Source organism: Podarcis vaucheri, assembly GCF_965113315.1.
Source record: "Podarcis vaucheri genome assembly, chromosome: 18".
Taxonomy (NCBI): Eukaryota; Metazoa; Chordata; class Lepidosauria; order Squamata; family Lacertidae; genus Podarcis; species Podarcis vaucheri.
In genome coordinates, this window is record NC_138756.1 from 7,865,579 (window position 1) to 7,893,476 (window position 27,898).

The 27,898-nt window shown below is 48.4% G+C and overlaps 1 protein-coding gene across 1 annotated transcript; it reads left to right on the top strand.

Moving 5' to 3' along the window:
• MLLT1 (MLLT1 super elongation complex subunit) lies at positions 1–27,665 on the top strand. Its single transcript, XM_082206456.1, has 12 exons — positions 1–169; positions 5,704–5,884; positions 7,566–7,648; positions 10,207–10,350; positions 11,453–11,578; positions 12,269–12,820; positions 16,419–16,506; positions 19,924–20,035; positions 22,275–22,374; positions 24,008–24,079; positions 25,359–25,430; positions 27,206–27,665. The coding sequence occupies exons 1-12, from the start codon at positions 158–160 to the stop codon at positions 27,332–27,334; spliced, it is 1,671 nt and encodes a 556-aa protein (XP_082062582.1). The 5' UTR covers positions 1–157; the 3' UTR covers positions 27,335–27,665.
• The last annotated feature ends 233 nt before the right edge of the window (positions 27,666–27,898 follow it).

The following is a 27,898-nucleotide window of genomic DNA, read 5'->3' on the forward strand; positions in this document are numbered from 1 at the left end:
GAGGCGCAGCAGGCCCCGAACCATGAGGCGGCGGCGGCGGCCTGAGGAGGAGGCGGAGCAGCAGCCGAAGCCGCAGCCCTGAGGGGAAGCCAGGCTAGGCCCGAAAGCCCAGCAGGACGGGAAGAGAAAGAGGCGGGCGGGCAGGCCGGGCCCAGCCATGGACAATCAGGTGAGGCGACGGGGGGGAGGGGCCGCTCTCGCCCCGCCCTCCCGCTCCCCAAGAAGGGGGCGTGGCTTGGCTGCATTGGCTGCCCTGGCAGGCCCCGCCCCCCGCCTGCTGGAAAGGGGGCGGGGCTTTGGCGGCCCTGAGAGGGGGCGTGGCGGTGCCGCAGAGCCCTGGCTCCTCCCCCGTGGTGGGCGGGGCCTTTTTTACCTGCTGGCCTTTTTCACCCTCGTCGCTAAGCCCCTCCCATCACACACACACGGAAGGGGGCGTGGCTCTGCCTCTGTGGGCTGCCAGCTGCCAAAGGGGCGTGGCTTGTCACCCTTGGGTTTGTGGAGTTGGGAAAGGGACCCCCAGGATCATCTAGTCTGACCCCCCTTCTCGCGATGCAGGGATTATTATTATTATTATTTTCATACCTTTCCGAGCACAATTAGTATGGACTGTCTCACCATAACGGTGCATGCTCTGGTTATCTCCCGCTTGGACTACTGCAATGCGCTCTATGTGGGGCTGCCTTTGAAGGTGACCCGGAAACTACAACTAATCCAGAATGCGGCAGCTAGACTGGTGACCGGGAGCGCCCGCCGAGACCATATAGCTCCGGTCCTGAAAGACCTATATTGACTCTCAGGATGTTTCCGAGCACAATTCAAAGTGTTGGTGCTGACCTTGAAAGCCCTAAACGGCCTCAGTCCAGTAGACCTGAAGGAGCATCTCCACCCCCATCATTCTGCCCGGATGCTGAGGTCCAGCGCCGAGGGCCTTCTGGCGGTTCCCTCATTGCGAGAAGCAAACCTACAGGGAACCAGGCAGAGGGCCTTCTCGGTGGTGGCGCCCGCCCTGTGGAACGCCCTCTCACCAGATGTCAAAGAGAAAAATAACTACCAAACTTTTAGAAGACATCTGAAGGCAGCCCTGTTTAGGGAAGTTTTTAATGTTTAATAGGTTCTTGTATTTTAGTGTTTTGTTGGAAGCTGCCCAGCCCAGAGTGGCTGGGGAAACCCAGCCAGATGGGCGGGGTATAAATAATAAATTATTATTATTATTATTATTATTATTATTTGCCCAACAGTATAGCTCCCTCCTCCAGTTACTGAAATGGGGAGAGAACAGGCCCCTCTCCTCCAGAGTTTGGAAAGAGGAGCTGCCACGATCCAGGAAGGGTGTGTGGCTTTGCTCCATCCAAAGGCTGGGAACCCCCCCCCAAAAAAAAAAAGAGTAAGGACTGGAATGCTTGGGGGAGATGAGTGGCTCCTCCTCCATCCCAGCCCATATCTGAGGGAGTGGAGTTTGTTTTCTGCTGCCCAAAGGCACAGTTCTGTTTTGTGGAGCTCCATTGTTCTGTTCTTTGCTCACCCCTCCATTCTATTAGCTGGGAAAAGAGGTGTTTCCACTCTTGGAAGTGGGTGTGTCTCCCTGAGAAGGGGAGGAGCTTGCGACACAAAATTAGGGTAAGTGAGAGAGACTTGGGGGAGTTTTGAGTTCTTGGAGCCCGACCCTTTCTCAGTGGGGATGGAGGATGCTTGGAGAAGGAGGGCGGACAGCTGCCCCCTCCCCTTTCATGTACAGACGCTTTGGGTTGTGCGATTTCGGGTTGCACACCGCACTGAACCCGGAAGTACTGGAACAGGTTATTTCTGGGTTTCAGCGCTTGCGTAAGTGCCGAAGCGCTAAACCGCGCTTTGCGCATGCGCAGAAGTACCGAATCGCAACCTGCGCGTGCGCAGACGTGGCGCTGCAGGTTGCGAACGTGCTTCCTGCACGGATCACGTTCACAACCCAAGCATCCACTGTACATGTAAGTATATCTCTGTGTGTATATACACTAGCATGTATATCTGCACGTACACCCCAAAAATAAGATGAGGAAAGAGGGTTTTGCTTGCACGTATTGTCTTGTTGCAGTCTATGCAGCAGCTTCGTACAGTAGACCAACTAGTATTGTTTTCATACTTCTCACGGTTGCCCAAGGCATGGCATGCCTAACGCTACCTGTTTTTAAGTTCATGGCAGAAGGCAGTGTTCAAACAAGGAGCTTCACAGCTGTTACTCATAGCATTCCTACTAGGCCTGCATGCCCGTGTTGCACAGATAGGCCTTTGCTGACCTCCTGTCTATATAGCTGATTATATACTGGATCACCATTACTGTGTATCAGTACAGTGGTGCCCCGCAAGACGAATGCCTCGCAAGACGAAAGACTCGCTAGACGAAAGAGTTTTCCGTTTTGGAGGTGCTTCGCAAAACGAATCTCCTATGGGCTTGCTTCGCAAGACGACAATGTCTTGCGAGTTCCTGCGGTTTTTTTTTTCCTTTTCCCCACCTTTTGCTAAGCCGCTTATCAGCTGATCCGATCAGCCGATAATAGCGCTAATCCGCTAATCCGTCAATAGGCTTGCTTCGCAAGACGAAAAAACCGCTAGATGAAGAGAATCACAGAACGGATTCTTTTCGTCTTGCGAGGCACCACTGGCTATAATAACAGCTTTGTGTATTTGAAATGCAGTTATTTAGATAGCAACTACTGTATGTCATATATGTGTATATTCAGCAAGAATGGGCACATGTGTCTGTATACACACTTTATATTTTATGTTTTTTGAATATCTTTAAATTTTCAAATCAGCAAACGCAGGCTACATGGGCAGCACGTTCCACACACATGCTGAAATATGCATTATATTGAATACACATTATATAAACACACAAGCACATACAACTGGCTACATGTGAATACTTCTGTGTTCATGTAAGCCTGTATCTAATTTATCTAAAACGTTTTGTAGCATGTAGCAAGGGGTACGTGATGTTTATATAAATGTATATTTGATACAGTTTGCATATTGGATGTAAGATAAGGAGGCAGACTTACTCTTCTTGGTTATCAATGAACTTGTTCCTACATGGCTGTTCCACCACTTGATATCTTAACTGCGAAGTAGTCATTACAGTTCTAACACCAGAGGCCCATTTTTCATATCTCCTCGAAGGCTGTGTGTGTCAGCAGTTCCCAGACATAGAGGTCTGATTCATTCTTGATTTCTTGCCTCCTGAATCACTGGTAGCTGAAAGGTGAATAGACTCCACTGCAAAGCCCTGTGTTTTGAGGAGATGCGAGGAATTCTCCTTGCAATGTTTTGTCTGCAATAGCCCATCCACACATGCAAGTTACTTGTGGATATTGCAGTTACCAAACAATAACCATGTCTGTGTCACCTAGAGCGGTTCTCAAACTCTGGTCTGCGGCCCACAGATTTCATTCATGTGGTCTGTGGCATTTCTGCAATAAATCATATTGATTTTAGCTGCAGTTTTATTGCTTATATTGTATTCTATTGCACTACAGTTTGTATTTTGTAGAATTCAACTCGTAATACCATAAAAGAAAAAGAAATAAAAGAAACAATTAGAAATGCAATTTAAAATCAGGCAGCACATTGTAATTGCTACAGTAGGAAAGAAAAACATTAAGTGATTCGCCAAGACCCCCAGCAGTTTTCAAGTGGTCCATGGCGAGTAAAGGTTTGGAAACCACTGCCGTAAAGGCAACCAGGACATCCCCGTTTGCAGTCTTCAAATAATGTTCATATTTATGTGACCTCTCTAAAACGCACACTGATGTTCTGGATGCATCACTGCACATATACAAGGATCCACCGGTAAATACATTTTTTGTTCTGGCACAAGCACAAAAGGAGAGTCTCTTCCTTTCTTGTGTTCCTGGAGAAACATGAGGACTCTCTGTGATGCCAGGCCCACATAAGAAGCATGGAAGATGGAAGTAATGCAAGGACTGTCCCTGGTGTTGTGTTGAACATGGGAGATGCTTGGGAGAGCCGTGAGAAAGCTTCCTGCTGAATATATGAAGCTTAGCTCCATTCCTATCCTCGGCTGCGGAGGAAGGCAAGGGGCTCACACACACACCTGGGCTCGCCCTTGAACTCATATCATGTCAGAAGACTCTTATCCCCTTTAAGGGGAGCATTTTGACAAGAGCAGGTTACCAAGGGGAGCCCAGATTTGTTGACACCTGCACAAATATTAGCCCTTTCATTCTCAGGGACTGTATTTTAACAATACAATTAAAGGGAAGACCAACCTTTGCCCTTCCTTCTTACATATTTTTGGGGATTTCCTTACTAGGAAGTGACCCAGGTTCACTTCCCTGCTCTGCCGCAGACCTTGCTGGGTGCTTGTGTTTCGGTTGAGGATGCTCAGCAAGACTGATACGGAAGCAGGACAACACTCGATCACAATAGGATGTTGAGTGAGAGGTCTGCACTATGAAGCCAGTAACAGGAGAGAGGAAGTCTTCTGAAAGTAAAATATGTCAGTGCCTCATGCTTTGCCATCATGTGTGTCCACCTTAATGCCCCCAAAGTATCTGTGCACTGCAAGATGCGCGTGGTTCAGGTGCATGTCCATAGCTGTCAACCTTCCCTTTTTTTGTGGGAAATTCCCTTATTCCAGCACTGCTTCCCGCTGCTATCCCGGATTGTTAGATATCGTGTAGACGGTCCCCGGGACAGGGGAGGCTGCTGATCCCTTATTTTCGAGGCTGCCAATCCCTTATTTTCAAATCTGAAAGTTGACAGCTATGTGCATGTCCAGCTTGTGCCCCTGTTCAATGCTGCTCTTTTGACTACAGTGGTGCCCCGCAAGACGAATGCCTCGCAAGACGGAAAACTCGCTAGACGAAAGAGTTTTCCGTTTTGGAGGTGCTTCGCAAAACAAATTTCCTATGGGCTTGCTTCGCAAGACGACAATGGCTTGCGAGTTCCTGCTGGGGTTTCCCCCCCCCTTTTTCTAAGCCGCTTATCAGCTGATCCGATCAGCAGATAAGCCGCTAATAGCGCTAATCCGCTAATCCGTCAATGGGCTTGCTTCGCAAGACGAAAAAACTGCTAGACGAAGAGAATCACGGAACGGATTCTTTTCGTCTTACGAGGCACCACTGTACTTGCAGTGGGAGCTCAAGGGACCCGTTCTTTTGGGGGGGAGTGGAAATGCTGGCTAGTTCCAAACATGCACCACCTTTGGATATGCACCTTATCCATATCTGCATTCAGTCATAGAATTGGTGGGTGACTTTCAGACCATCTAATTCAGGCGTAGGACACCCTCGGTCCTCAGGATGTTGCTAAACTATAACGTCTGTCAGCCCCAGCCACCTTAACCAATAGTCAGGGATGACAGAAGTGGCTGTTCAAGCAACATACAGAGGGTCAAAGGTTTCGCAGACATGACCAAATCCGGCCTCTTGCATCCCCCAAAGATGCAGCTTCCACTGGAAGACCAATGGAAGGCCAATGGTCCTGTTGTCAAACTCTTCCATCAAGAAGCTCCCACTGTTCAGCAGAACTCTGTTCTCCTGTAACTTCCATCCATAGTCCTGTGCTCCGAGGCAGCGTTCAACCTTTCGCCATGAGGCATACCGTATCAGGGGTACTGTATTTCTTCTTGTCGCTGCTGCGTCTCGACTTTGACATTCCTAGATGTTGCCTGTCTCCATTCCGTAACTCCCTTTGCCTCCCTAGTGCACGGTCCAGGTGAAGTTGGAGCTGGGGCACCGCGCCCAGCTACGGAAGAAGCCCACCACCGAGGGGTTCACCCATGACTGGATGGTGTTTGTGCGTGGCCCAGAACAATTCGAGATCCAGCACTTTGTGGAGAGGGTGGTCTTCCGGTTGCATCAGAGCTTCCCTAAACCGAAACGTGGTGAGTTCATGTGTGTGCGCCGTATTTTTCGCTCTGTAAGCGCACCAGACCACAAGACGCACCTAGTTTTTGGAGGAGGAAAACAAGAAAAAGAAATATTCTGAATCTCAGAAGCCAGAACAGCAAGAGGGATCGCTGCGCAGTGAAAGCAGCGATCCCTCTTGCTGTTCTGGCTTCTGGGATAGCTGCGCAGCCTGCATTCGCTCCATAAGACGCACACACATTTCCCCTTTTTAGGAGGGGAAAAGTGAGTCTAATAGAGCAAAAAATACAGTAGCTTTCTCTGTAGGTGTGTTCTGCCATACTTCAAAGCACACAAGCGCTCCCATTGGGGACAGAGTACACAATGCAAGCCCTGCCCTCATCCCCCCTCCCAATACCCAACTGCTAACACCAAGATATGCTCAGTCCCTGACAACCTCCATGTTGAATGGAATCTGCCAGGGGCTTCTCCTTGTCTTTGCTTGAACACAACCAAAATGCCTCTTGTTGTTGGGGAATCCTCAACCACAGAACAGTGAAGGGTACCCTGCTCTTCATCAGTAGAAACCCCCTGTAGACCTTCCCCAGTCAGCACAGGGGTTGTTGTCGGCTGTTCATGGGAGTGCTTTGGGGTGCGTGGCTTGCTTGAGAATTCCTGCACCACCCATCCACATATGCAGGGTTGGATCCAGCGCTGGTCGTACTCAGAGTAAGTCTATTGAAAGGATGTACATGGCCTGTTTGGGTCCGTTCATTTCAGTGACTGTGCTCCGAGTAGGATTTAGCTAGATTCAGCAGCCCACAGAATTCACAGGTTTTGACAAATGCCTGAACTCTCAGCGAGCTAGAAGTACCTGCAGGCCAGAAGTGAATGGCTCCTTTCTCACTGCAGTCCTGCTCCTTGAGTGAGAACAATTGTTGGCCTAACACGTGGGTAGAATAGAATAGAATAGAATAGAATAGAATAGAATAGAATAGAATAGAATCATAGAGTTGGAAGAGACCACAAGGGCCATCGAGTCCAACCCCCTGCCAAGCAGGAAACAACCTAAGGCCCGGGGGCTGGATCCGGCCCAATCCCCTTCTAAATCCAGCCCACGGACGGTCCAGGAATCAGCATATTTTTACAAGGACAGAATGTGTGCTTTTATTGAAAATGCATCTCTGGGTTATTTGTGGGCCATAGGAATTCGTTCATTTATTTTTTCAAAATATAGTCCGGCCCCCCACAAGGTCTGAGGGACAGTGGGCCGGCCCCCTCCTGAAAAAGTTTGCTGGCCCCTGGCCCAATACAAGGACGCTATGCTCGATGCGTTATCATCATCTCCATATTGGACTGTGAGAGACCCCTGTCTGAAACCCTGGAGAGCTGCTGCCGGCCCGTGTAGACAGTACTGAACTAGGTGGGTCAGAGGTCCAACAAGATACCAAGGTCCAAGGCAGCTTCCTATGTTCCTGTAATAGGTTATTGTTTTCAATAGTGTATCACTCTGTAAGCCTTGTAAGCCTTACAACAGACCTGCAATTGCGATCTGTATTGCTATCCCCATTCTCTAGGTAGGTGTGGAGATGCTCAGATTGGCAAAGAAAGAGAAGCTTGCCTAAGGCGACATAGCATAGAAGCTAGCCAACCTGTATGTTTCTTCTGCGATCCAACAGCCCTGAAGTTTTAATACTTAATTTCTGCTTTTCTTCTCAGTTTGCAAAGAACCTCCTTATAAAGTGGAGGAGTCTGGCTATGCTGGCTTCATTATGCCCATTGAAGTCCACTTCAAAAACAAGGTATCATTTCAATCTCTCCTCCTTGCCGTCCCCGGGCTCCCTTCTTGCGTTCCCTTAAAACATGCGGCAAACTCAGCGGGCTGGCCAGCCCCTACATCAATGTAGCTGAACCGCATTGGCCCAACCCAAGTTTTTATCCAGGTCCAGTTATCATTTAACCTGCTCGTTTTGAAGCAATGAGACGGTCTGTGCATTTCATGCACATTTTCATGCGTTGATCTATCATGGGATCTCCAGATAAGCAAATGACCTCCCTGATCTGCCTCTTTTCTCCTTGTCTTTCACATCTCTGCATCTCTTTGTGGGGAGGTCTCCAGTGTGCTGCTCACAGGCACAACAGCAACTTCAGACACCTCCCAAGACCCCCTGTCCCTCCAAAATTCTTCTTTTTTTAAATTAAATTAGTTTTTGTTGATGGGAGTGTTCGGTCTCTTCTGTTTGTTTCGTTTCTTAAGCAAATGTATTGATCACTTTGCAGCATAAAGCCACTGAAGCAATGTTCCATGTAACATAAGTGTTGGTATTTTGACTTTGTTGGGGCTGGTTCTGAGCATTGCCAGTTTTTCTTTTGCTAAATAGATATTCTGCGGTGCCCGCAACAGATTATTAGAATTCCAAATGTGTCCTGGGCCCAAAAAAGTTGGGATCCCCGCCTTGGTATTCAGATTTTAAAGCAGGCATTCCCAGACTCAGCCTTCCAGATGTTTTGGGACTACAACTCCCATCATCCCTAGCTAACAGGACCAGTGGTCAGGGGTGATGGGAATTGTAGTCCCAAAACATCTGGAGGGCTGAGTTTGGGGGTGCCTGTTTTAAAAGCAGGTAGAACAGTGAATAGATTGTGTTGGCCCCAAACCAACACCCTAGAATATGTAACCTTCCTCTGACTTTGGTTGGTACCTGATCTTTGCGCCGTTATCCATGATGAGATAAAAGTCCAGGCCCGATTGCTGTGAGGGCTGCCCCTAATACCCATCTGGGAAACCTTTCGGCTCAGTACTGCAGTCAGGCTGCAAACTGGAACCTGCAGAATGGAGCTGTGTTCTTGCCAGTCCTCCAGGATCCGCCCTGCCCACCACTGTGCCTGGAAGGTACACTTCAGAGTGCACATTTTGACCTACGCAGCCAAAAGCTTTTGGGCCCGGGATAGGCTGTTCCCATACAAGCCTTGCTGTGTTTGAAGTTTCAGCTGGGTTGCCCTCTATGTCTGCTGTGTTTTGTTCTGCGTTTGTTTCCTATCTTCCTAGTGTGTTTCAGGATTGTTCTAAGCCATGGCAGGGACCGGGGCAAAAAGAGAGTCATGTCTGAATGTCGGTACAGCAATAAGTAACCAAACAAACCCCTGTGTTGCAAAGAGAACGTCAGCAATGTCTAGGCAACACGATGATCATGTACATACGCAATAGACAATCTTTATAGAATTCCTTTAAACCATAACAAGTACAAAATCATCTTTAGTCTCAAAGTCTCTGAAAATCTTTACATGAAGTGAGGCACCAGACTTTGCACGATGAAAGACAAGCTGTGAAGCTTTGTGTGTTCAGCAAATATGATGTCCAACAGTAAGCAGTGACTACATTATTACACGAGCACTGTTCCACAGCAATTGATATTTTCATTTACATACATTCATTCAAAATAAGATGGGTTTATGAAGCAATTCTATATCTTCCCACCACGGTGACAAAGAATTCTACGAAACATTAGTCAGTATCCAGAATCACTGTTCAGTGTTGGACATCATATTTGCTGAATACACAAAGCTTCACAGCTTGTCTTTCATCGTACAAAGTTTGGTAAAAGGTAAAGGGACCCCTGACCATTAGGTCCAGTCGTGGCCGACTCTGGGGTTGCGACACTCATCTCGCTTTATTGGCCGAGGGAGCCGGCGCTTGTCCGCAGACAGCTTCCGGGTCATGTGGCCAGCAGGACTAAGCCGCTTCTTGCGAACCAGAGCAGCACATGGAAACACCGTTTACCTTCCCGCTGGAGCGGTACCTATTTATCTACTTGCACTTTGTGCTTTTGAACTGCTAGGTTGGTAGGAGCTGGGACCGAGCGATGGGAGCTCACCCCGTCATTGCGGGGATTTGAACCGCCGACCTTCTGATCGGCAAGTCCTAGGCTCAGTGGTTTAGACCACAGCACCACCCGTGTCCCTAAGGGAAAACTAGGGGGAGGGACTAATCCGAGGGGACTCACCCCGTCGCAGGGATTTGAACTGCCGACCTTCTGATCGGCAAGGCCTAGGCTCTGTGGTTTAACCCACAGCGCCACCTGCGTCCCACAAAGTTTGGTACCTCACTTCATTTAAAGATTTTCAGAGACTTTGAGACTAACGATTATTTTGTACTTGTTATGGTTTGAAGGAATTCTATAAAGATGTGGTCTGTTGCGTATGTACATGGTCATCGTGTTGCCTAGACATTGCTGAATGTCTGTATAGGCAACCCTGAGCTAGAAGTGCCCAAAGCCTGACTCAAGATAAGGCATCTCCCTGCGTTGGTATATATAGTTGTTAAAACCCCTTCATGAGGCTTTTCCTCCTTTGCTTTCAGGAGGAACCGAAGAAAGTTTGCTTCACCTACGATCTTTTCTTGAACCTGGAGGGGAATCCGCCCGTCAACCACCTGCGCTGTGAGAAGCTGACCTTCAACAACCCCACCAAGGAATTCCGCCGAAAACTAATCAGGGCTGGTGGGGTGAGTAGCCAAGACAGATGCGTCCTGGTCTTTGCATGCTCAGTGTCATGGCTGTTTGCTGTTCTTTGGATCGCTCTAGCCAAAAGCTCATAGCCGAATGGGTTTTGTGAAGTGCTGTTACGCTCTTTATTTCTAGGCTGGGAAACAGGGTGAGGGTGATAGAGGTTTGTTGTGTGGTGCAGAGAAAATGACTGGATAATATGATAAAATGACTGGAAAATATGAAGAACAGAGGTTCTGACGAACGGATTATTAAAAGCGTGTGAGGTAAACGGTGGAAGTCTTTTTTTAAAAAAAACTAAGGTAGGGACGCGGGTGGCGCTGTGGGCTAAAGCCTCAACGCCTAGGGCTTGCCGATCGAAAGGTCGGCGGTTCGAATCCCCGCGGCGGGGTGCGCTCCCGCTGCTCGGTCCCAGCGCCTGCCCACCTAGCAGTTCGAAAGCACCCCCGGGGGCAAGTAGATAAATAGGTACCGCTTACCAGCGGGAAGGTAAACGGCGTTCCGTGTGCGGCTCTGGCTCGCCAGAGCAGCGTTGTCACGCTGGCCACGTGACCCGGAAGTGTCCCCCGGACAGCGCTGGCCCCCGGCCAATAGATGTGAGATGGGCGCACAAACCCCAGAGTCTGTCAAGACTGGCCCGTTCGGGCAGGGGTACCTTTTACCTTTAAGGTAGGTAAGGACAAGATGAAATTATGCAATTGAATATAAATATAGATGGGAAATGGCTATGTATTGTGAGTACTTATCTACTTTTAAAAATTTTCACTTACGACCTTTTCTTTTACTTCTTTATTCTTCCTTTGTTCTTTTTTCTGATATCTTATCTTTCATTTCACTGCTTTATTGTGAATAGCATTTTATAGAGCTATAAATAACTGTAAATATGATAAGAGACAAAATATTCTCTAATTATTTTTCCTTGGTTAGATGTATTTTCTTTTTATTTTGTATTTTATTTTGTTCTGAATATGTATGTTTTCTAATTTGTACTTAATAAAAATATTATTTTTTAAAAAAAGAAAATGACCAGATAGGGGATTTCTGGAATTTGCTGGCACAAAGGTGTGGAACAGCATTAATATCCAAGTTGTCTCTCCTTAGGTGGTGGTCATGCCAGAAGGGGCCGAAACAGTGTCCAGGCCAAGTCCTGACTACCCCATGTTACCCACAATACCGCTCTCTGCCTTCTCTGATCCGAAAAAGACCAAACCGCCCCATGGGTCAAAGGTGAGTCGCTTAGGAAGAGTGTGGGAATATCCTTCCAAAATGATGAGGTCTAGAATCTTTCGTTGTTCCCATTCTGCAGAGACACTAAAGCCCTCCGAAGAGGCATAGAATTATGTGCACACTATATATACTGTATTTTTTGCTCTATAAGACTCACTTTTTCCCTCCTAAAAAGTAAGGGGAAATGTGTGTGCGTCTTATGGAGCGAATTGCAGGCTGCGCAGCTATCGCTGAAGCCGGAACAGCAAGAGGGAGAGCTGCGCAGCGAAAGCAGCGATCCCTCTTGCTGTTCTGACTTCTGGGACAGCCGCGCGAAGCCTCTTCAGGGCAACAGGAGGAACGCTTCGCTTCACTGGAGAGGCGCTGCGCAGAGAGGGAAAGCTGCACAGCGCCCCTTCAGCGAAGCGGGAGGAGAAATGGAGCCCCTTCCGTTTCTCCTTCCGCTTTGCTGGGGAAGCGCTGCACAGATTCAGAATAATTTTTTTCTTGTTTTCCTCTAAAACTAGGTGCGTCTTATGGTCAGGTGCGTCTTATAGAGCGAAAAATACGGTAGCTGATTATCTGAATGCTTCCTGCATGGTGGCTTTCCCTTTGGAGGAAGATTCCATTTTCTCCGCAGAACCCAATCCTTTCTTACAGGACGGGATAATTAAACTTTGCTGGTCTTTTCATTTCTCCACCGGTTCTTAGGAGGCCAACAAAGATGGCAGCAAAGCTTCCAAGCCACACAAGGTCACCCGAGAGCATCGCGAGAGGCCCAGGAAAGACTCGGAGAGCAAAAACTCCTCCAGAGACCTTGAAAGGGAGCCGGGTAAACCTGTGAAGGACTCCTCCAGGAAACCCACTGAGAACAAGGTGCCCAAAGAGGAGAAGACCCTCCCGAAAGCTGCTTTCAAGGAGCCCAAGCTGGCTCTGAAGGAGCCCAAGCTAGAGAACACGTCGCCAAAGGGTGGTCCTCCACCGCCGGACATGAAGCCTTCCAGCAAAAGGCCCTCTACGGTGGAGTCTCCAAAACCCAGCGCTAAGAAGCCGAAGAAGAGCAGCTCCAAAGGAGCCAAGACCGTCCCGGCAACGTCTCCTCGGACTTCGTCTTACGCCGAGAAGAAGCCAGCCAAGGAGAAGCCGAGCGCCAAAGTGGAGAAGATGAAAACGGAGACGGAAACGAAGGCAATCAAAAAACCCATGGAGGTGGCGGTGGCAGAGGACTCCAATTCCGAGGATGAAGCTTCCCTGAAGTCAGAGGTGAGGGGCCTGTTCTCTTCCCTGCAAGGCCAGGCAGGGCTGCGCTGTATGGTGTCTACTGAGTGTAGGCAATTGCTGTATTTTTTGCTCTATAGGAGTCACTTTTTCCCTCCTAAAAAGTAAGGGGAAATGTGTGTGCGTCTTATGGAGCGAATGCAGGCTGCGCAGCTATCCCAGAAGCCAGAACAGCAAGAGGGATTGCTGCTTTCGCTGCGCAGAGATCCCTCTTGCTGTTCTGGCTTCTGAGATTCAGAATATTTGTTTTCTTGTTTTCCTCCTCCAAAAACCAGGGGCGTCTTGTGGTCTGGTGCGTCTTATAGAGCGAAAAATACGGTAAATACAATCCATGCTGAAGACCTGGAGCTCTTGTTGAGTTTCAGTCCTGCACATGCCTTCTCTGCCCTCTAGTCTGCTGACATTTCTTCTTAGGATTCGTAAAGGCTTTTCAGAATGCAGGGAAACCCTAGAGGTGAGGTACAATGGTGGTTTCCCTCACTACCATCCTAAAATACTTAAGAAATGGCCAGTTTCCCCCCTCTAAGATTCCAGCCTGAGAGGGCTCCTGGGGAGCTGAATGGTTTTTCAAATCTTTTTCTTTAACCGTATTTAAAAACAAAAATGGTTATGCCACTCTTTTCTCCAATGTGATCAGGACATGCATAAATAAATAATATTTTTATTATTCCTGTGCAGACCATCTGACTGCTTGCCCCAGCCGCTCAACAAATATTAAAAATGCAACGAAACTTAGGGCATTCAAAACTTAATTGCAGCCACTGCATTGGCTGTCACAGGCAGCCCAAGCACTGACTAGACCAGAGTCGGCAAGGTTTACCCCGCCTGGGCCGGTTCACTCCAGCGGAGAGCCCTGGTGGACCACGATTTCTGGCGTCCTAGTCTGTGCAGACGCGATTTCCAGCACCGCAGAAGCGAGCCCCCGTGGCGCGCTGCGCCGGTTTAGCGCAGCGGGCGGGGACTTGCCGAGCAGGCAGCTTAGTTGGGGGGTGGCTCGTGGGCTGGTTAAACGACCCCCGTGGGCCCCCTTTGACCCATGGGCCCTAGGTTGCCGACCCTTGGGCTAGACTGTCAGGGAACTGACATCAGAGGCACGGGAGAAGGAGAGGGTCTCTGATTCTGCAGGAGAAGGTCCCGGCGCTAGGGGGAGACTCAGCTGGGAAAGAGGGGAAGAGAATGAGTGTAACACCAGGGATCCAGGAGAGCAACGGGACAGGGAGGTGCAGGGCCTCCAGGACTCTTCGTTGGAAGTGAGTGAGGAGAGCCCAAGCACCCCGCTGCCCACACCCACCCTGCGCAGGAGACTCCCGCGCAGTGAGAGGAGGAGACGCTTAGGCGTCAAACAACTCTTATGTTGGCAACGCTTTAAGAAACGCCCGCAGACAGATTCTACGAGTGACTAAGGGCAGCCACGCTGAGATGGGCTGTGCAGTCCGGAGGGTTTAACCAGGCAATCCGATGCTCAAACGAGGCAGGATTACGCACGAGTAACTCCCAACCACTACATAGACCCTGGTCACTTTAGCTTGTAACCTGCCCTGGGACCTCAGGGTGAAGGCTGGGTAATAAATTGTGATTGTTAGTAGTGGTCCATAGTGCCACCCCGTACTCTCCATCATTCTTACCACATGTTCCAGAACTGGGTCACGGAAGAAGGTCTGGCCTTCCACCCTAGGAAACCTTGGCTCCAGTCAAACCACCCGCACACCACCCTCGGGCTCAGGGTGGATTTGATTTAAATTACAGTGGTACCTCTGGTTACGTACTTAATTCGTTCTGGAGGTCCATTCTTAACCTGAAACTGTTCTTAACCTGAAGCACCACTTTAGCTAATGGGGCCTCCTGCTGCTGCCGCACGATTTCTGTTTTCATCCTGAAGCAAACTTCTTAACCCAAGGTACTATTTCTGGGTTGGCGGAGTCTGTAACCTGAAGCATCTGTAACCCGAGGTACCACTGTAATCGATTTAAATCACTAGTCAGTAAGACTTGATTTACATCTTCTTTTTACAGAAAGACTCCTTCTTGCTGGTATAATCTTACTATTTAAAGGTAAAGGTAAAGGGACCCCTGACCATTAGGTCCAGTCGTGGCCGACTCTGGGGTTGCTGCGCTCATCTCGCTTTATTGGCTGATGGAGCCGGCGTACAGCTTCTGGGTCATGTGGCCAGCAGGACTAAGCCGCTTCTGGCAAACCAGAGCAGCGCACGGAAATGCCGTTTACCTTCCCACCGGAGCGGTACCTATTTATCTACTTGCACTTTGAGGTGCTTTTGAACTGCTAGGTTGGCAGGAGCAGGGACCGAGCAATGGGAGCTCACCCCGTCGCGGGGATTCGAATGACCAACCTTCTGATCGGCAAGTCCTAGGCTCTGTGGTTTAACCCACAGCGCCACCCGCGTCCCTTAATCTTACTATTTACAACCAGACAAAGGTTTCATTTTTGAAATAATAAAATTTCAGAGTAGCTTTTACAGTTATATAAAAAAAATACTGATTTGGTTATAATATTAGAAATTCTATATTATTATTGTGAGGTTTTATAAGTTAACTGTTTATATTTGGACAGCTTTCCTGCTGTACTTTATTGGAAGGAGAAAAACAATCATTTCCTTTGTAACAATTTAAACTATATTTAACTAAAAACTGTAACATTATAGCATTTGTATCCATGTTTGTTAACTGATGTGGTTAAACCTTTTTTTTAAAAAAAAAAGACTGGGTTTTAGCACACATGAAAAACTTGAAACAAATCCTTATTTCCTGATGAATAGTCTTTGGACTATAATGTAACTTAAATTGAACACTATCTTTAGAAAGATATTTTTTTTCTCCAAAAGTATTTTATTTTAAAAATCCACTTTAAATAAAAAAAAAAAATCGGATTTAAATTTTTAAAAATACTTTTTTATTATTTTTCATTGATTTTTCTCCACTCTACTCTGGCTCTTACACCTTAAGTCACCCTTGGACAAACAAAGGAAAGGAAGATAGGAATGCTTCCAAAGTAAGGAAATAGCAAGATGAATAAAGAAAAAAGAGTAAGAGGAGGACAACCTCCTCTTGTTTGGGGAGAAAAAACTTATTAGCAATGAAAGTTAGGATGCATCAAATGCCATGTACTGAGAGCAGGGGTCAGCAAGCTTTTTCAGCAGAAACACTATTTACATTCCCGCCAGAGTGGTACCTATTTATCTACTTGCACTTTGACATGCTTTCGAGCTACTAGGTGGGCAGGAGCAGGGACCAAGCAACGAGAGCTCACCCCGTCACGGGGATTCGAACCACCGACCTTCTGATCAGCAGGGTTAGACCACAGAGCCTATTACAGCTGTGTCCCTCCCCCCAACAACATGAGGATCCAACTTATCCCTATCTTTCTTAAGTCCTGAGAAGAAGCTTGACCAGACTTCCAAGTCTGTGATGTAATCCTCTTGGTTACTAAAGGACAAAACTGAAGAACCTTCCATAGGAAATAAAAGAAATTGGGCTGGGCTGCCATCTCTCTCTCTGCCATTCTGCTATAAGGACCAAAGGGTTGAAATTAATTCTCTCTCTTCTTCCTTTCTCTGTGCCGACTGAAGTCCGCCCCATCCAGCCCTTCCAACTCCAGCTCCAGCTCCGACTCCAGCTCCGACTCTGATTTCGAGCCATCTCAGAACCACAGCCAAGGTGCGTTGCTGTTTGGAAATCTCACGTGAGTCTTGGTGTCAATTAAGCCTACGATGCCTCCCCCCCAAGTGTGAGGTTTTTGCTTGTCATACTGGCCCAATAATAGCCACTGGTTCATAAAACCCGGCAGTCAACGTTGTGCTGCCTGAATGTTTGAAAGCACTTAGCTAAAGGCACAGAAAAGCTTGACAAGGGCTGATGTAAGTCAAGTGACTGAGCTGGAAAACTGGAAGCGCCCAGTTTAGGCCCCCTTAGGTGGTCCAGTGGACCATAAAGAAGGCTGATCTCCGAAGAATTGATTCTTTTGAATTCTGGTGCTGGAGGAGACTCTTGAGAGTCCCATGGACTGCAAGAAGATCAAAGCTATCCATTCTGAAGGAAATCAGCCCTGAGGGCTCACTGGAAGGACAGATCCTGAAGCTGAGGCTCCAAGACTTTGGCCACCTCAGAAGAAGAGAAGACTCCCTGGAAAAGACCCTGATGTTGGGAAAGATGGAGGGCACAAGGAGAAGGGGAAGACAGAGGACGAGATGGTGGGACAGGGTTCTCGAAGCTACCAGCATGAGTCTGACCAAACTGCGGGAGGCAGTGGGAGACAGAAGTGCCTGGTGTGCTCTGGTCCAGGGGGTCGCGAAGAGTTGGACACGACCAAACAACAACAGGTGGTCCATGGCAAGTCATTCTCTCTCAGCCTCAATTGGTGCTGAACTAAATCCACCTACATCAGCCATCTTTTAGCACAACCCTGTGAGGTGGTTCAGCGCCAACTGAGGCTGAGAGAGAGTCACTTGCCCTTGGCCACCTAAGGGGGACTAAACTGAGTGCTTCCAGTTTTCCAGGTCAGTCTCTTGACTTACATCAGCCCTTGTCAAGGTTTTCCTGTGCCTTCAGTGAAGTAGCTTCCTTTTTTAAAATACCGCCGCTGTAGAAAGTCGTGCCACTTGGCTAGACATAAACGCGGCAGCCTCACCAGTTCCCCGAAAACCCCAGACAGCTGCTGTCTGCCAGCAGAGACCAGCCTCCTCCAACCCTTTAGGCTCCCGGTCTTTCAGTCAGCATGGCCGGTCATCGAAGAGTTGCAAAAATAACTGCTCGCCTGAGGGAATCTTTAGAAAAGTTGCTGCTTTTTCCACCTCCCTTCGCAAAAAAAGGCCATGTTAGGCTAGCAAAAGACTGCCAGGGCAGGAGGAACTGATTTGCAAAGTTAGCCATGACTCGCTTCACCTATATCCTTTCCACCTGGCACAATTTCACCACAATTAGGTGCAGTAATACGGCGGGGGGCAGGGGGAGAGAATATTCTGCTTTGGCCAGATGTTGCAGGTGTCGAGGTCCTCAAATTGTTCATCTCTGGTTACTTGGGAAGCAGATAGTTGCGTGTTCGCCCCACCCCTGGTGGGAGCCGTAACATGGCTGCTCTTCTGGGTGGGGGGGTTATCAACAAACGGAAGCAAATGTGGGTCTACATCAGAAGCAGCAGTGGTGATAAGTGATAAGCTTCTAGCCTTTGAGGCTGTCAAGGTGATAGTCCTGACTGATAAAAACAAATCGTTAGTATTAATTCTGCCATTTTTTGGTACTAAACAATAATACTTAGTATTTGTCAGGGGCTTCTCTAAAGTGTTTTGCATTATCTTGCTGTAATCCCTACAACAAACCTGCAAGGTCAGTGTGATCCCCGGATGGTTTGACGGGTGGGGTTTGAGTCTGAGAGAAAAGGTCTTGCCTAAGTCTGCCTTTGCCACAAGTCTGTGGCAGATGCAAGATTTGAAATGAGGACTTCCTGAATCACAGTGCCATCTCTCCACTGCTATGTCAAATCACCTCTCTGACATATGTGCTTGCCTCTTGCCTCTTCTCTCTCCCACCCCCCTTAAAAATGAATTCAGGACACAAGCTGACGGATGGGTTAACTGGCGTGCAGGTGGGGGCACCCAAGGGAGAAGGCAGAGCCATGTGATCACCAGTCTTGGAGCGGACAGCTTCAAATAGTCAAATGTTTGCAACCTTCTCTCTTCCTGGAATCCGGAAGACAGTCTTCCAAGCTTCTACTGCTTGGGTGGGAGACCTTTGGCTCTCCATATGACTCTAAACTGGGTCGCGGGTGGCGCTGTGGGTTAAACCACAGACCCTAGGACTTGCCGATCAGAAGGTCGGCGGTTCGAATCCCCGCGACGGGGTGAGCTCCCGTTGCTCGGTCCCTGCTCCTGCCCACCTAGCAGTTTGAAAGCACGTCCAAGTGCAAGTAGATAAATAGGTACCGCTCCAGCCGGAAGGTAAACGGCGTTTCCGTGCACTGCTCTGGTTCGCCAGAAGTGGCTTAGTCCTGCTGGCCATATGATCTGTACACCGGCTCCCTCGGCCAATAAAGCGAGATGAGCGCCGCAACCCCTGAGTCGGCCACGACTCGACCTAATGGTCAGGGGTCCTTTCCCTTTATGTCTCTAAACTACAGCTCCCACCAGTCATCTCTGGCCATTGGCCATTCTTGCTAGGACTTGTGGGGGTTGTAGTTGAGTGTCTGGAGAGCTATAGATTCCCCACTCCTGCTGTACTCGGCTCCTTGTATCACACTTAACTACCACCACCATTGCAGGTGCAACAAACAGAGCAACTGTCCACACGTAAAAGTGCCTCCACAGATGTAAACAAGGTTTATTTATAACAGGCTTCCCAATGGTGTTTAAAACTCTGTGGACAAGTATTTTGGAGGCAGGGAACTTGTTGTTCGGTTTTCGAGCGTCTCGGAAGCCAAACTTTTCAGTTTCCGAACCCCGAAAACCCGGAAGTAATTGCTTCCGTTTTCGAACGCGCCTTGGAAGTCAAATGGCTTCCGAAGCGCGTTTCTCCATTTTCTCCATTGAAATGGCCTACCGTCCATTGCGCCTCAATCGTTGAATGTTTCAGAAGCTGAAGGATCTTCCGGAACGGATTACGTTCAACAACCGAGGTTCCACAGTAGAAGGTTTCTAAACCCGTTTCTTTTTGTTCTGAAATGTCTGATGGTAACACAGTGATTTTGCTGTCAAACCGGAGAGATGGGAGGGGGACTTGGGAGAGTCTCAAAATGTCTGCTTGCCTGTAGGGCAGACCCAAACCACCTGTGTCTCTCCATGCTTGTATGTGTGTTCTGCATTGTGTTCTGTGGCTCAACAGCCACCCTGTTTACTGTTCTAGACAGGTAGAACAACAAACTAAACAGGCCTTGTGGTGGGCCACTCTTCCTGTCTTCGGTTAGGCTGTGTTTGGCTTGGGGAGCCCTCAAACTGTGCCAACCTGTGGCACAGTGGGAACTGAACAGAGCCCAAATGGACAGTGCCTGGTAAGCAGCCCAGCACAACTCCGCTTAGCGTTGAACCTTAGTTTCCCTGTCCTGTGCCCATTTTTAAACTGGCTTTCCTGGCTTCTGAACCCCAGGGCCTCTACGCTCCATGGTCGAGGACTTGCAGTCAGAAGAGTCTGACGACGATGACAGTTCTTCTGGGGAAGAGCCGGCGGTCAAGGCAGCTCCCATCAGCAGGGATGCGAGGTGAGAGCAGCCCGGGTTTATTTATGTGCTGTTTTTGCCTGTGTTTAAGGGCAATCATGGTACCCCCAAAACAGCTCACAGTTCGGCTTACAGAAACACAGAATGAAAGGCAGGGGAAAATGGAAATGGAAACTGATGGAAATGGAAACAGGAAGAGATGCCCACGAAAGAAGAATGGAGGATGAAACTGATGGAATACGCAGAAATGGACAGATTGACGGGGAGAATTAGGAACCAACGTGACCAGAGATTCTCCGAGGACTGGAAGAAATTTACAGAGTATAGCAGAGTATATCAAAAATTTCTGTGACGAGCAAATAACGTTCGTTGGCTTTCAAGAAGCTCTGTGAAATTACTGTTAGAAATATTGTTTTAAAAAATATGATGTGATTAAGAGTATTTGAGTGCAATATAATATTGGGAAATGTGAGACGAGGATAAAAAATAAACGGAAAATTATCAGACAAGCTGAGGGAAGTTCTGGAAAAAAGGGTTTAAGTTAAAAATGGATGTATAAGTTTGTAAAAATGTTGTTTTTTTATGGAAAATCTAGTAAAAAATATTTATTTTTTAAAAAAGAATGAAAGGCGGGGGGACAGGTAGAGAAGGGAGTTTAGTCCTCAAGGCCAGAACTGTTGGGGCCACCTGACCTTCCAGTGATTTTGTTTGAACAGCAGTTGTTAGCTCTTGTACATTTGGCTGATGAATGGGGTCAGGGTGGCCTTTCCCCCTCCCTCCTGCAGCCCCAGAGTAGCTATCTGTTGGCACACACTACTCTCTCTGGCAAGGAGGGAGTCAGGGGAGTCTCTTCCCTGCAGCCTTCTTCTTTTCTGGCTGGTGGTTGGGGCTAGGGTGGTCTTCCAGGCAAGCAGGGGGAGCAGCCCCTGGCAGTTTGGTTCGCTTAGCCAGTGGCAGAAGCCAGAGTTCACTGCCCTTCTTTTCTGCCGTCCCAGCACAACCGTCGGATGCAATTGGCCGTCTTTTGTGTAGCTGTTGCCTAAAGCAAACAAAAGACGTGGGGGTCAAGCTTTCGTGACTTATTTGACCTGAACAGATTGTTCAGGGTTTTCATAAGAGTGCGTCACGGGGCACGTCGAGTTTTAGCCAGTTCTAGTTCTACTCAGAAATGAACGAATATGATGAAATTGGGCCCATTAATATCTGGGAGTGCTCTGAGTAAAACCGGCAGTGAATGCAACCCTTTGCTGCCTGTGGAGGGGATGGAAGAGAAGCAGCAGAGGAGGCAGCCTTTTGCCGTCACCCCATCAAGCTCAGGATTGTGTGCACCCGGCATTAGCCAACGTGGTGCCCTCCAGATGATGTCAGCCCCTTCCAGCTCCCATCGGCCACAGCCAGCATGGCCCAGTGGTCAGAGGTGATGGCAACTTTTGTCCAGTAGCTTCCGGAGGCTGCCGCAATGACGAACCTCAGCTCTGCACTGGCTGGTTGCTGCATTCTGGGCATTCATCCTCAAGCTGCTTGCTTACAAAGCACTGGCTGCAGCCACTGAGCTACTGGAGACAGAGAGCGACCTGTCCAGAACGTGGGAGCGGAGCTTCCTGCTTAACCTTGCAGCCTTCCAGGGCAAGTGTGGGAAGCCTGTAGCCCTCCAGTGAACTACAACTCCCAGCAAGCGCGGCCAGTGGCTACGGATGAGGATGAAAATTATATCTCAGCAACATCTGGAGGGGGAAAGGTTCCCCCATACCTGTCCTGGAAGGCTGCCCCCATCGTCCAGTCCGGACACTGAGGTCCAGCTCCGAGGGCCTTCTGGCGGTTCCCTCACGGTGAGAAGTGAGGTTACAGGGAACCGGACACAGGGCCTTCTCGGTGGTGGCGCCCGCCCTGCGGAACAGCCTCCCATTAGATGTCAAGGAAATTAAGAACTATGTTTGACTTGCTTGGATGGCATTTGAAGGACGAGGAGGTTAAGTCTGTTATGATTCACTGGGCCAAAGATTTTGGGTATAATATACAGCTGAGCGATTGGGTAAAATTATGGAAAGAAGGTTTGAAATTTACTGCATGCAATGCCCTAAAAGAAAATGTGATGAAAATGATGTATAGATGGTATATAACACCTGTTAAGTTAGCAAAAATTGGGAAGTTTTTGATGTTTGTTGTGTTATTGTGTTTTTAATATTTTGTTGGGAGCTGCTAATCCAGTCAGATGGGCATTGTATTATTATTATTATTATTATTATTATTATTATTATTATTATTATTATTACCTCTTCAGGCTCAGCCACAGCGATAGCGACAGTGACAACAGTGAGGACTCCTGCCTTCCAAGTCGGGAGCCTCCGCCCAACCAGAAATTACCCCCTTCTAACAATAAGGTAATTGTGCAGCAAAGGCAGTTTGGCTTCCTACTCACCCCAGCTGTCTGGAATTTGGCCCAGGTATACTAAAGGAGCGCAAGGCTGGGGTGCAGGGGCGGGGAACACAGTTGTAGGAGTGGCTGTTTTTGTTTCGTAAGCAGCGGAGAAAGTTGAGCAGAGGAAACAGAAGGAGAAAGGACCAAAGGGAAAAAGGCTACAGATAGTAATAGCAAGGGAAGATTGGAAGAAGTTCATTTATCGGAGGAAGCAGGGAAGGAATTGGAGCTGTTTGGTCCTGTCCTCTCGAGGGGACTAAGAACACCTGTGAGGGTAGGCATAGGCAAACTCAGCCCTCCAGATGTTTTGGGACTACAATTCCCATCATAGAATCATAGAGTTGGAAGAGACCACAAGGGCCATCGAGTCCAACCCCCTGCTAAGCAGGAAACACCATCAGAGCACTCCTGACATATGGTTGTCAAGCCTCTGCTGAAAGACCTCCAAAGTAGGAGACTCCACCACACTCCTTGGCAGCAAATTCCACTGTCAAACAGCTCTTACTGTCAGGAAGTTCTTCCTAATGTTTAGGTGGAATCTTCTTTCTTGTAGTTTGCATCCATTGCTCCGTGTCCGCTTCTCTGGAGCAGCAGAAAACAAGCTTTCTCCCTCCTCTATGTGACATCCTTTTATATATTTGAACATGGCTATCATATCACCCCTTAACCTCCTCTTCTCCAGGCTAAACATGCCCAGCTCCCTTAACCGTTCCTCATAAGGCATCGTTTCCAGGCCTTTGACCATTTTGGTTGCCCTCCTCTGCACACGTTCCAGTTTGTCACATTCCAGTTTGTCATCATCCCTGACCACTGATCCTGTTAACTAGGGATGATGGGAGTTGTAGTCCCAAAACATCTGGAGGGTCGAGTTTGCCTATGCCTGTGCAAGGATGTTGAAACAAGGCAGGAACAGAAATCAGGGTGCGTTGCGAGCTCGTTTCAACAAATCGTTTAACTAACCGCAGTTCGGGTTCAGGCATAAGCTGCTGTTAGTTTTAAGGCAGGCAGAGGATGTTCCAAATATCTTCCTTGCAGCCACCCACAAGCCAAAGGCTTGGTCACATAGGGTCAGTGCTATGTTTTGGTGGCGGGGTTTGTAAATAGGGGCGCAAGACACCCAAACAATTGATGACCTCCCCTCTCAGCAGAGACAGAGTACAGAACCCTGTAGGAGAAACCACTATCCCCATTTTGCCATCTTCTCCAAACTGGATGCAGCTCTTGGGATTGAAATCCATGGAGGATACTGGGTTCAAGAAGGCTGCTGGTTGGCATGAGGGCATCTCTTGAGATCATATCTGAGTAGAGATTTGAATGAGGACCTTTGCTTGTTTCCTGCTCCTTGCCCCTACTCCCACGCTGAATCGATCTTGTTTGGGGAGCTCTGGCTGGTGGTGGGGAAATTCCTCATGGGGGTGGGGGGCAGAATTGACTCCTCGTTTGTTATAAGAAGGGGAGAGAACCTGTTTTTGTGCCTGGTTTCCAGTTTGAAGGAGCACAGTCTTTGCAGCTTATCGTGGCTCTGCTGCAACGGTTGCCCTTTGTCCCCTCTGAGCTGGCTTGTGAGCGCGTTCCCCTTCTTTAACTGCTTTCAGGTAACTGGGAGGAAGAGTCCAGAGTCCTGCAGCAAGCCAGAAAAGATTCTGAAGAAAGGGACCTATGACAAGGTACCTCCATGGAGAGGGGCATTTAAATTGCGGGAGGGAGGGAGGGGAAGAAGGAGAAGCCATCTGTTGGCAGAGGGAGCCCTTTGCCGCTCAGGACAAACCAAGCCAGCCCTAACAAGGCTCAAGCCACATCTTTTCAAATGTGCAAAGCTGTCTTCTGCAGAGCCAGGCCATTAGTTCATACCCAATATTGTCTCCTCTGGCAGGCAGCAGCTCCCTGGCTGCCTTTCCTAGCCCTGCTAGATTTGAGAGCTCCCAGTACTTCTCCTCCCACACCCAAGCTTCTCCCTGGGCAGCAGGAAGGGGATATACTGATTCTTTTTTACTTGATTTCGGAGGGGGCCCATTTATTGCCTTTCTGTCATCAGGTGTGGCCAAATCCCAAGAGACTGTGATCAGAGAGTTTAAAACTGGCAGTGATCTACCCCATTTTGGGGGGGTTCAGGTCAAAGTTGTTGAGCTTCTTTGGGAGTCAGTGATCTACCACAGACGTCCAGTGATCTACCACCAGTAGGTCACAATCTAGATCTACCTGTTGGACGTGCCTGATCTAGATGGTGGGTGCAGGAAATCAGGTTCCTTTTTATTTTTCTCCTTTGAAACAAAAGGAGAGGATCTGGTCTTTTTATAAGGAAACTTCATACAGAGTAGGTGCGTTGCTGCTGCTTTTGTTGTTGTTGCTGGAGCAAAGCTTCAAATAGCCCTGTTGTTCAGCCCTAGCAGCAACACGGGCTCTGCTACCAGAGACGCTTTAATGCAATTGTGGCCCTCCAGACATTGCTGAACAACAACTCCCATCATCCCTGGTCATTGGTCATGTTTGCAGGGACCGGTGGGAGCTGTAGTTCTACAACATCTGGAGACCCAAATGTTCCCCCATACCTCCTTTAATGGATGCCAGAGATTATACCTGCACTGCTTGTATGCATACAAGACTTGCCTTCCCATTTTCTTTTCGGCTGGTTTTTGCTTTGCCGTTTCCCCTCCAGCCCCCAACCCTTTGCACAACTCCACAATGTGCTAATTTGTAATACAGGAGTTCTAATTCACTGGACATCACTCCTAACCCACCCAACCCACTGAGTCCATTTTTTTTTTTTTTTTTTTTGCAAAGGAGGACAAAATCCTTCCCCACTGTCCACCCGAACTGGCACCAGCGTATTTGCCCTTCAGGCTATGGGGGGGGGGTGAGCATTAATCAGCTTTTTGTTGGCGAGAGGTCTGAAAACCTCAAGATTCAGAGTTCTCCTTGCTAATGTTCCTTCTTCCCTCTCCCAAGGCCTACACTGATGAGTTGGTGGAACTTCATCGGAGGCTGATGGCTTTACGGGAACGAAATGTTCTTCAGCAGGTAAGGACATGTTAGGTGGTTTTTTGGTGTGGGATGCAAGTTGAAGCCAGAGTAGAATGTTAAACGGTCTCTTTTGCCACAGTGCAATGAGTGGTGCTTCTTTTGCTGTTTTCAGATTATCTTCTTCAGGCACCTTATGCATATATCCAACAGTAACCTGTAGTTATTATTATAATTAGTAGTTTTGTGGCCCTGCAAATTCAACAGAAGCTGTCCTGGGAGCACATACGGGTCTCAAAAGTTGGATAGGCTAGCAGTTTGAAAGCTAAATACAGAGGTGCCCCGCAAGACGAATGCCTCGCAAGACGGAAAACTCGCTAGACGAAAGAGTTTTCCGTTTTGGAGGTGCTTCGCAAAACGAATCTCCTACGGGCTTGCTTCGCAAGACGACAATGTCTTGCGAGTTCCTGCTGGTTTTTTTCCCTTCCCCCCCCTTTTGCTAAGACGCTAAGCTGCTTATCAGTTGATCCGATCAGCAGAAAAGCCGCTAATAGCGCTAATCCGCTAATCCGTCAATGGGCTTGCTTCGCAAGACGAAAAAACCGCTAGACGAAGAGAATCACAGAACGGATTCTTTTCATCTTGCGAGGCACCACTGTACTGAAATGCATCCCCCCCCCCCAATAACTATATGGAGGCGAAGGACAGAGAGATTTCTGATGAAGTGATTCTGTGATTTTTTTTCCCCCCTTGAAGTCCTCGGAAGACTTTTTGTGAGTCTTCTTGTTCCTGCCCCCAGGCAGATGTGGGGTCTTCCTTTGCCTTGCCATGGCTGTCTTCACACCTTTCAAATCAGCAATCCCGCTTGAATTACAGTGGTACCTCGGGTTACAGGCGCTTCAGGTTACAGACTCCGCTAACCCAGAAATAGTACCTCGGGTTAAGAACTTTGCTTCAGGATGCATTCGTGCTCTGGCGGCGCGGCGGCAGCAGGAGGCCCCATTAGCTAAAGTGGTGCTTCAGGTGAAGAACAGTTTCGGGTTAAGTATGGACCTCTGGAACGAATTAAGTACTTAACCCGAGGTACCACTGTACTATTAGCCTTGCCCACAAGTAATGTCTAATTGGGATAAATACATCTCTAGCCAGGAAAAGTGTTCTGCCAGCAGGACTTAGATAAGCATCAGGTACCAGTCTTTGATGTCTCCCAATTTGCTATTGCCTTGTTGTTCTGCTGCAATACAGCCAAGGTAGTTTGTGTCCTATGCCACGAAGCAGCCTTTCATGGAGACAAGAGGGTCAGACCAAGGAAGCGGGGGGGGGGGGAGCACTGCACATGGCTTTTTAAAATGGCGCACAAAGTGTGGACGATTGGTCCCCGTCTGAATTTCCGCAGTGGGACAGGCAGTGAGAGAGAGAGAGCAAGGGCAGAGAACAAACTCTCTGCGTTGCGTTGGCACAGAATATTGGTGTCTCACAGACCTAACATATAGAATAAGAGAACAAGAAGAGCATACGTTTAAAGAAGATTGGAAAACATTTATTGAATATATGGAGGGAAATTGTGCACATTTGAAAACGCTGGCGGCATTAAGATAAATTCAACTGCGTAGATAAGTTTTGATGGATGGAATAATGGAATACCGAATGGTTTAGTTTATGTAAAATATGCAGGGATTTATGTTATGTGAAATGAACCGTGGGAAGAGAAGAAGGGAAGTCATTGATATTTTAAGGTGGTTTAAATGACTCTTCTAAAATGTAAAACAGAAAATTTAATAAGGGGGGGGGAGAATATTTGTGTCTCACTCCGATCCTTTTCCTCCCCGGCCCAGATTGTAAATCTCATTGAGGAAACGGGACATTTCAATGTCACCAACACAACCTTCGACTTTGACTTATTCTCCTTGGACGAAACGACCGTCCGCAAGCTGCAGAGCTACCTGGAGGCCGTGGCTACGTGACCCTTGGCTTCCGAAGTGGGACGCTTTTTTTTGAAACCAGAATCCCCGTCTCTTCGGTACCAGGAAATGGACTCGTGGACCTTGGCCGCCGCCTTATCCTCTCGATTCACCTGAAGCACTGCCTTAGGGATCAGCCACGCTCTAGGAACACGCTGTTGTTGCTGCTGCTGCCGCCGCCGCTTCTGCCGCTGCCGCCACCAGCCACGCTCCTCCTCTTGGGCTTCAGCCTGAGCGCTCGCCCTTGGCGGACCTGTCCTCCTCCGCTTCAGAAGCTTTGCTTGGAATTGGTAGAGTAAAAGCTGCGCTGGTCCTAGCCGCGACACCGCGCTCTCCTTGGTTGTTTGGTTGTTGCTGGTTTTTTAATTCCGGCTTTTTAAATTTTAGAAACGAGATTCTCTTATGTGTGTGTGTTTTTTAAACAAAAAGAAATGCACGTTGGAGGCATCCTCTTTTTAAGTTCGGGATAAAACTCAGCTGTCGTTTCTGCGCGGAACCTACGGACGTGAAAGCAACCTGGCCTGCAGGCGTCGCGAGGCTTGCCCCCCCACCCCCCTTTGTCTCTTC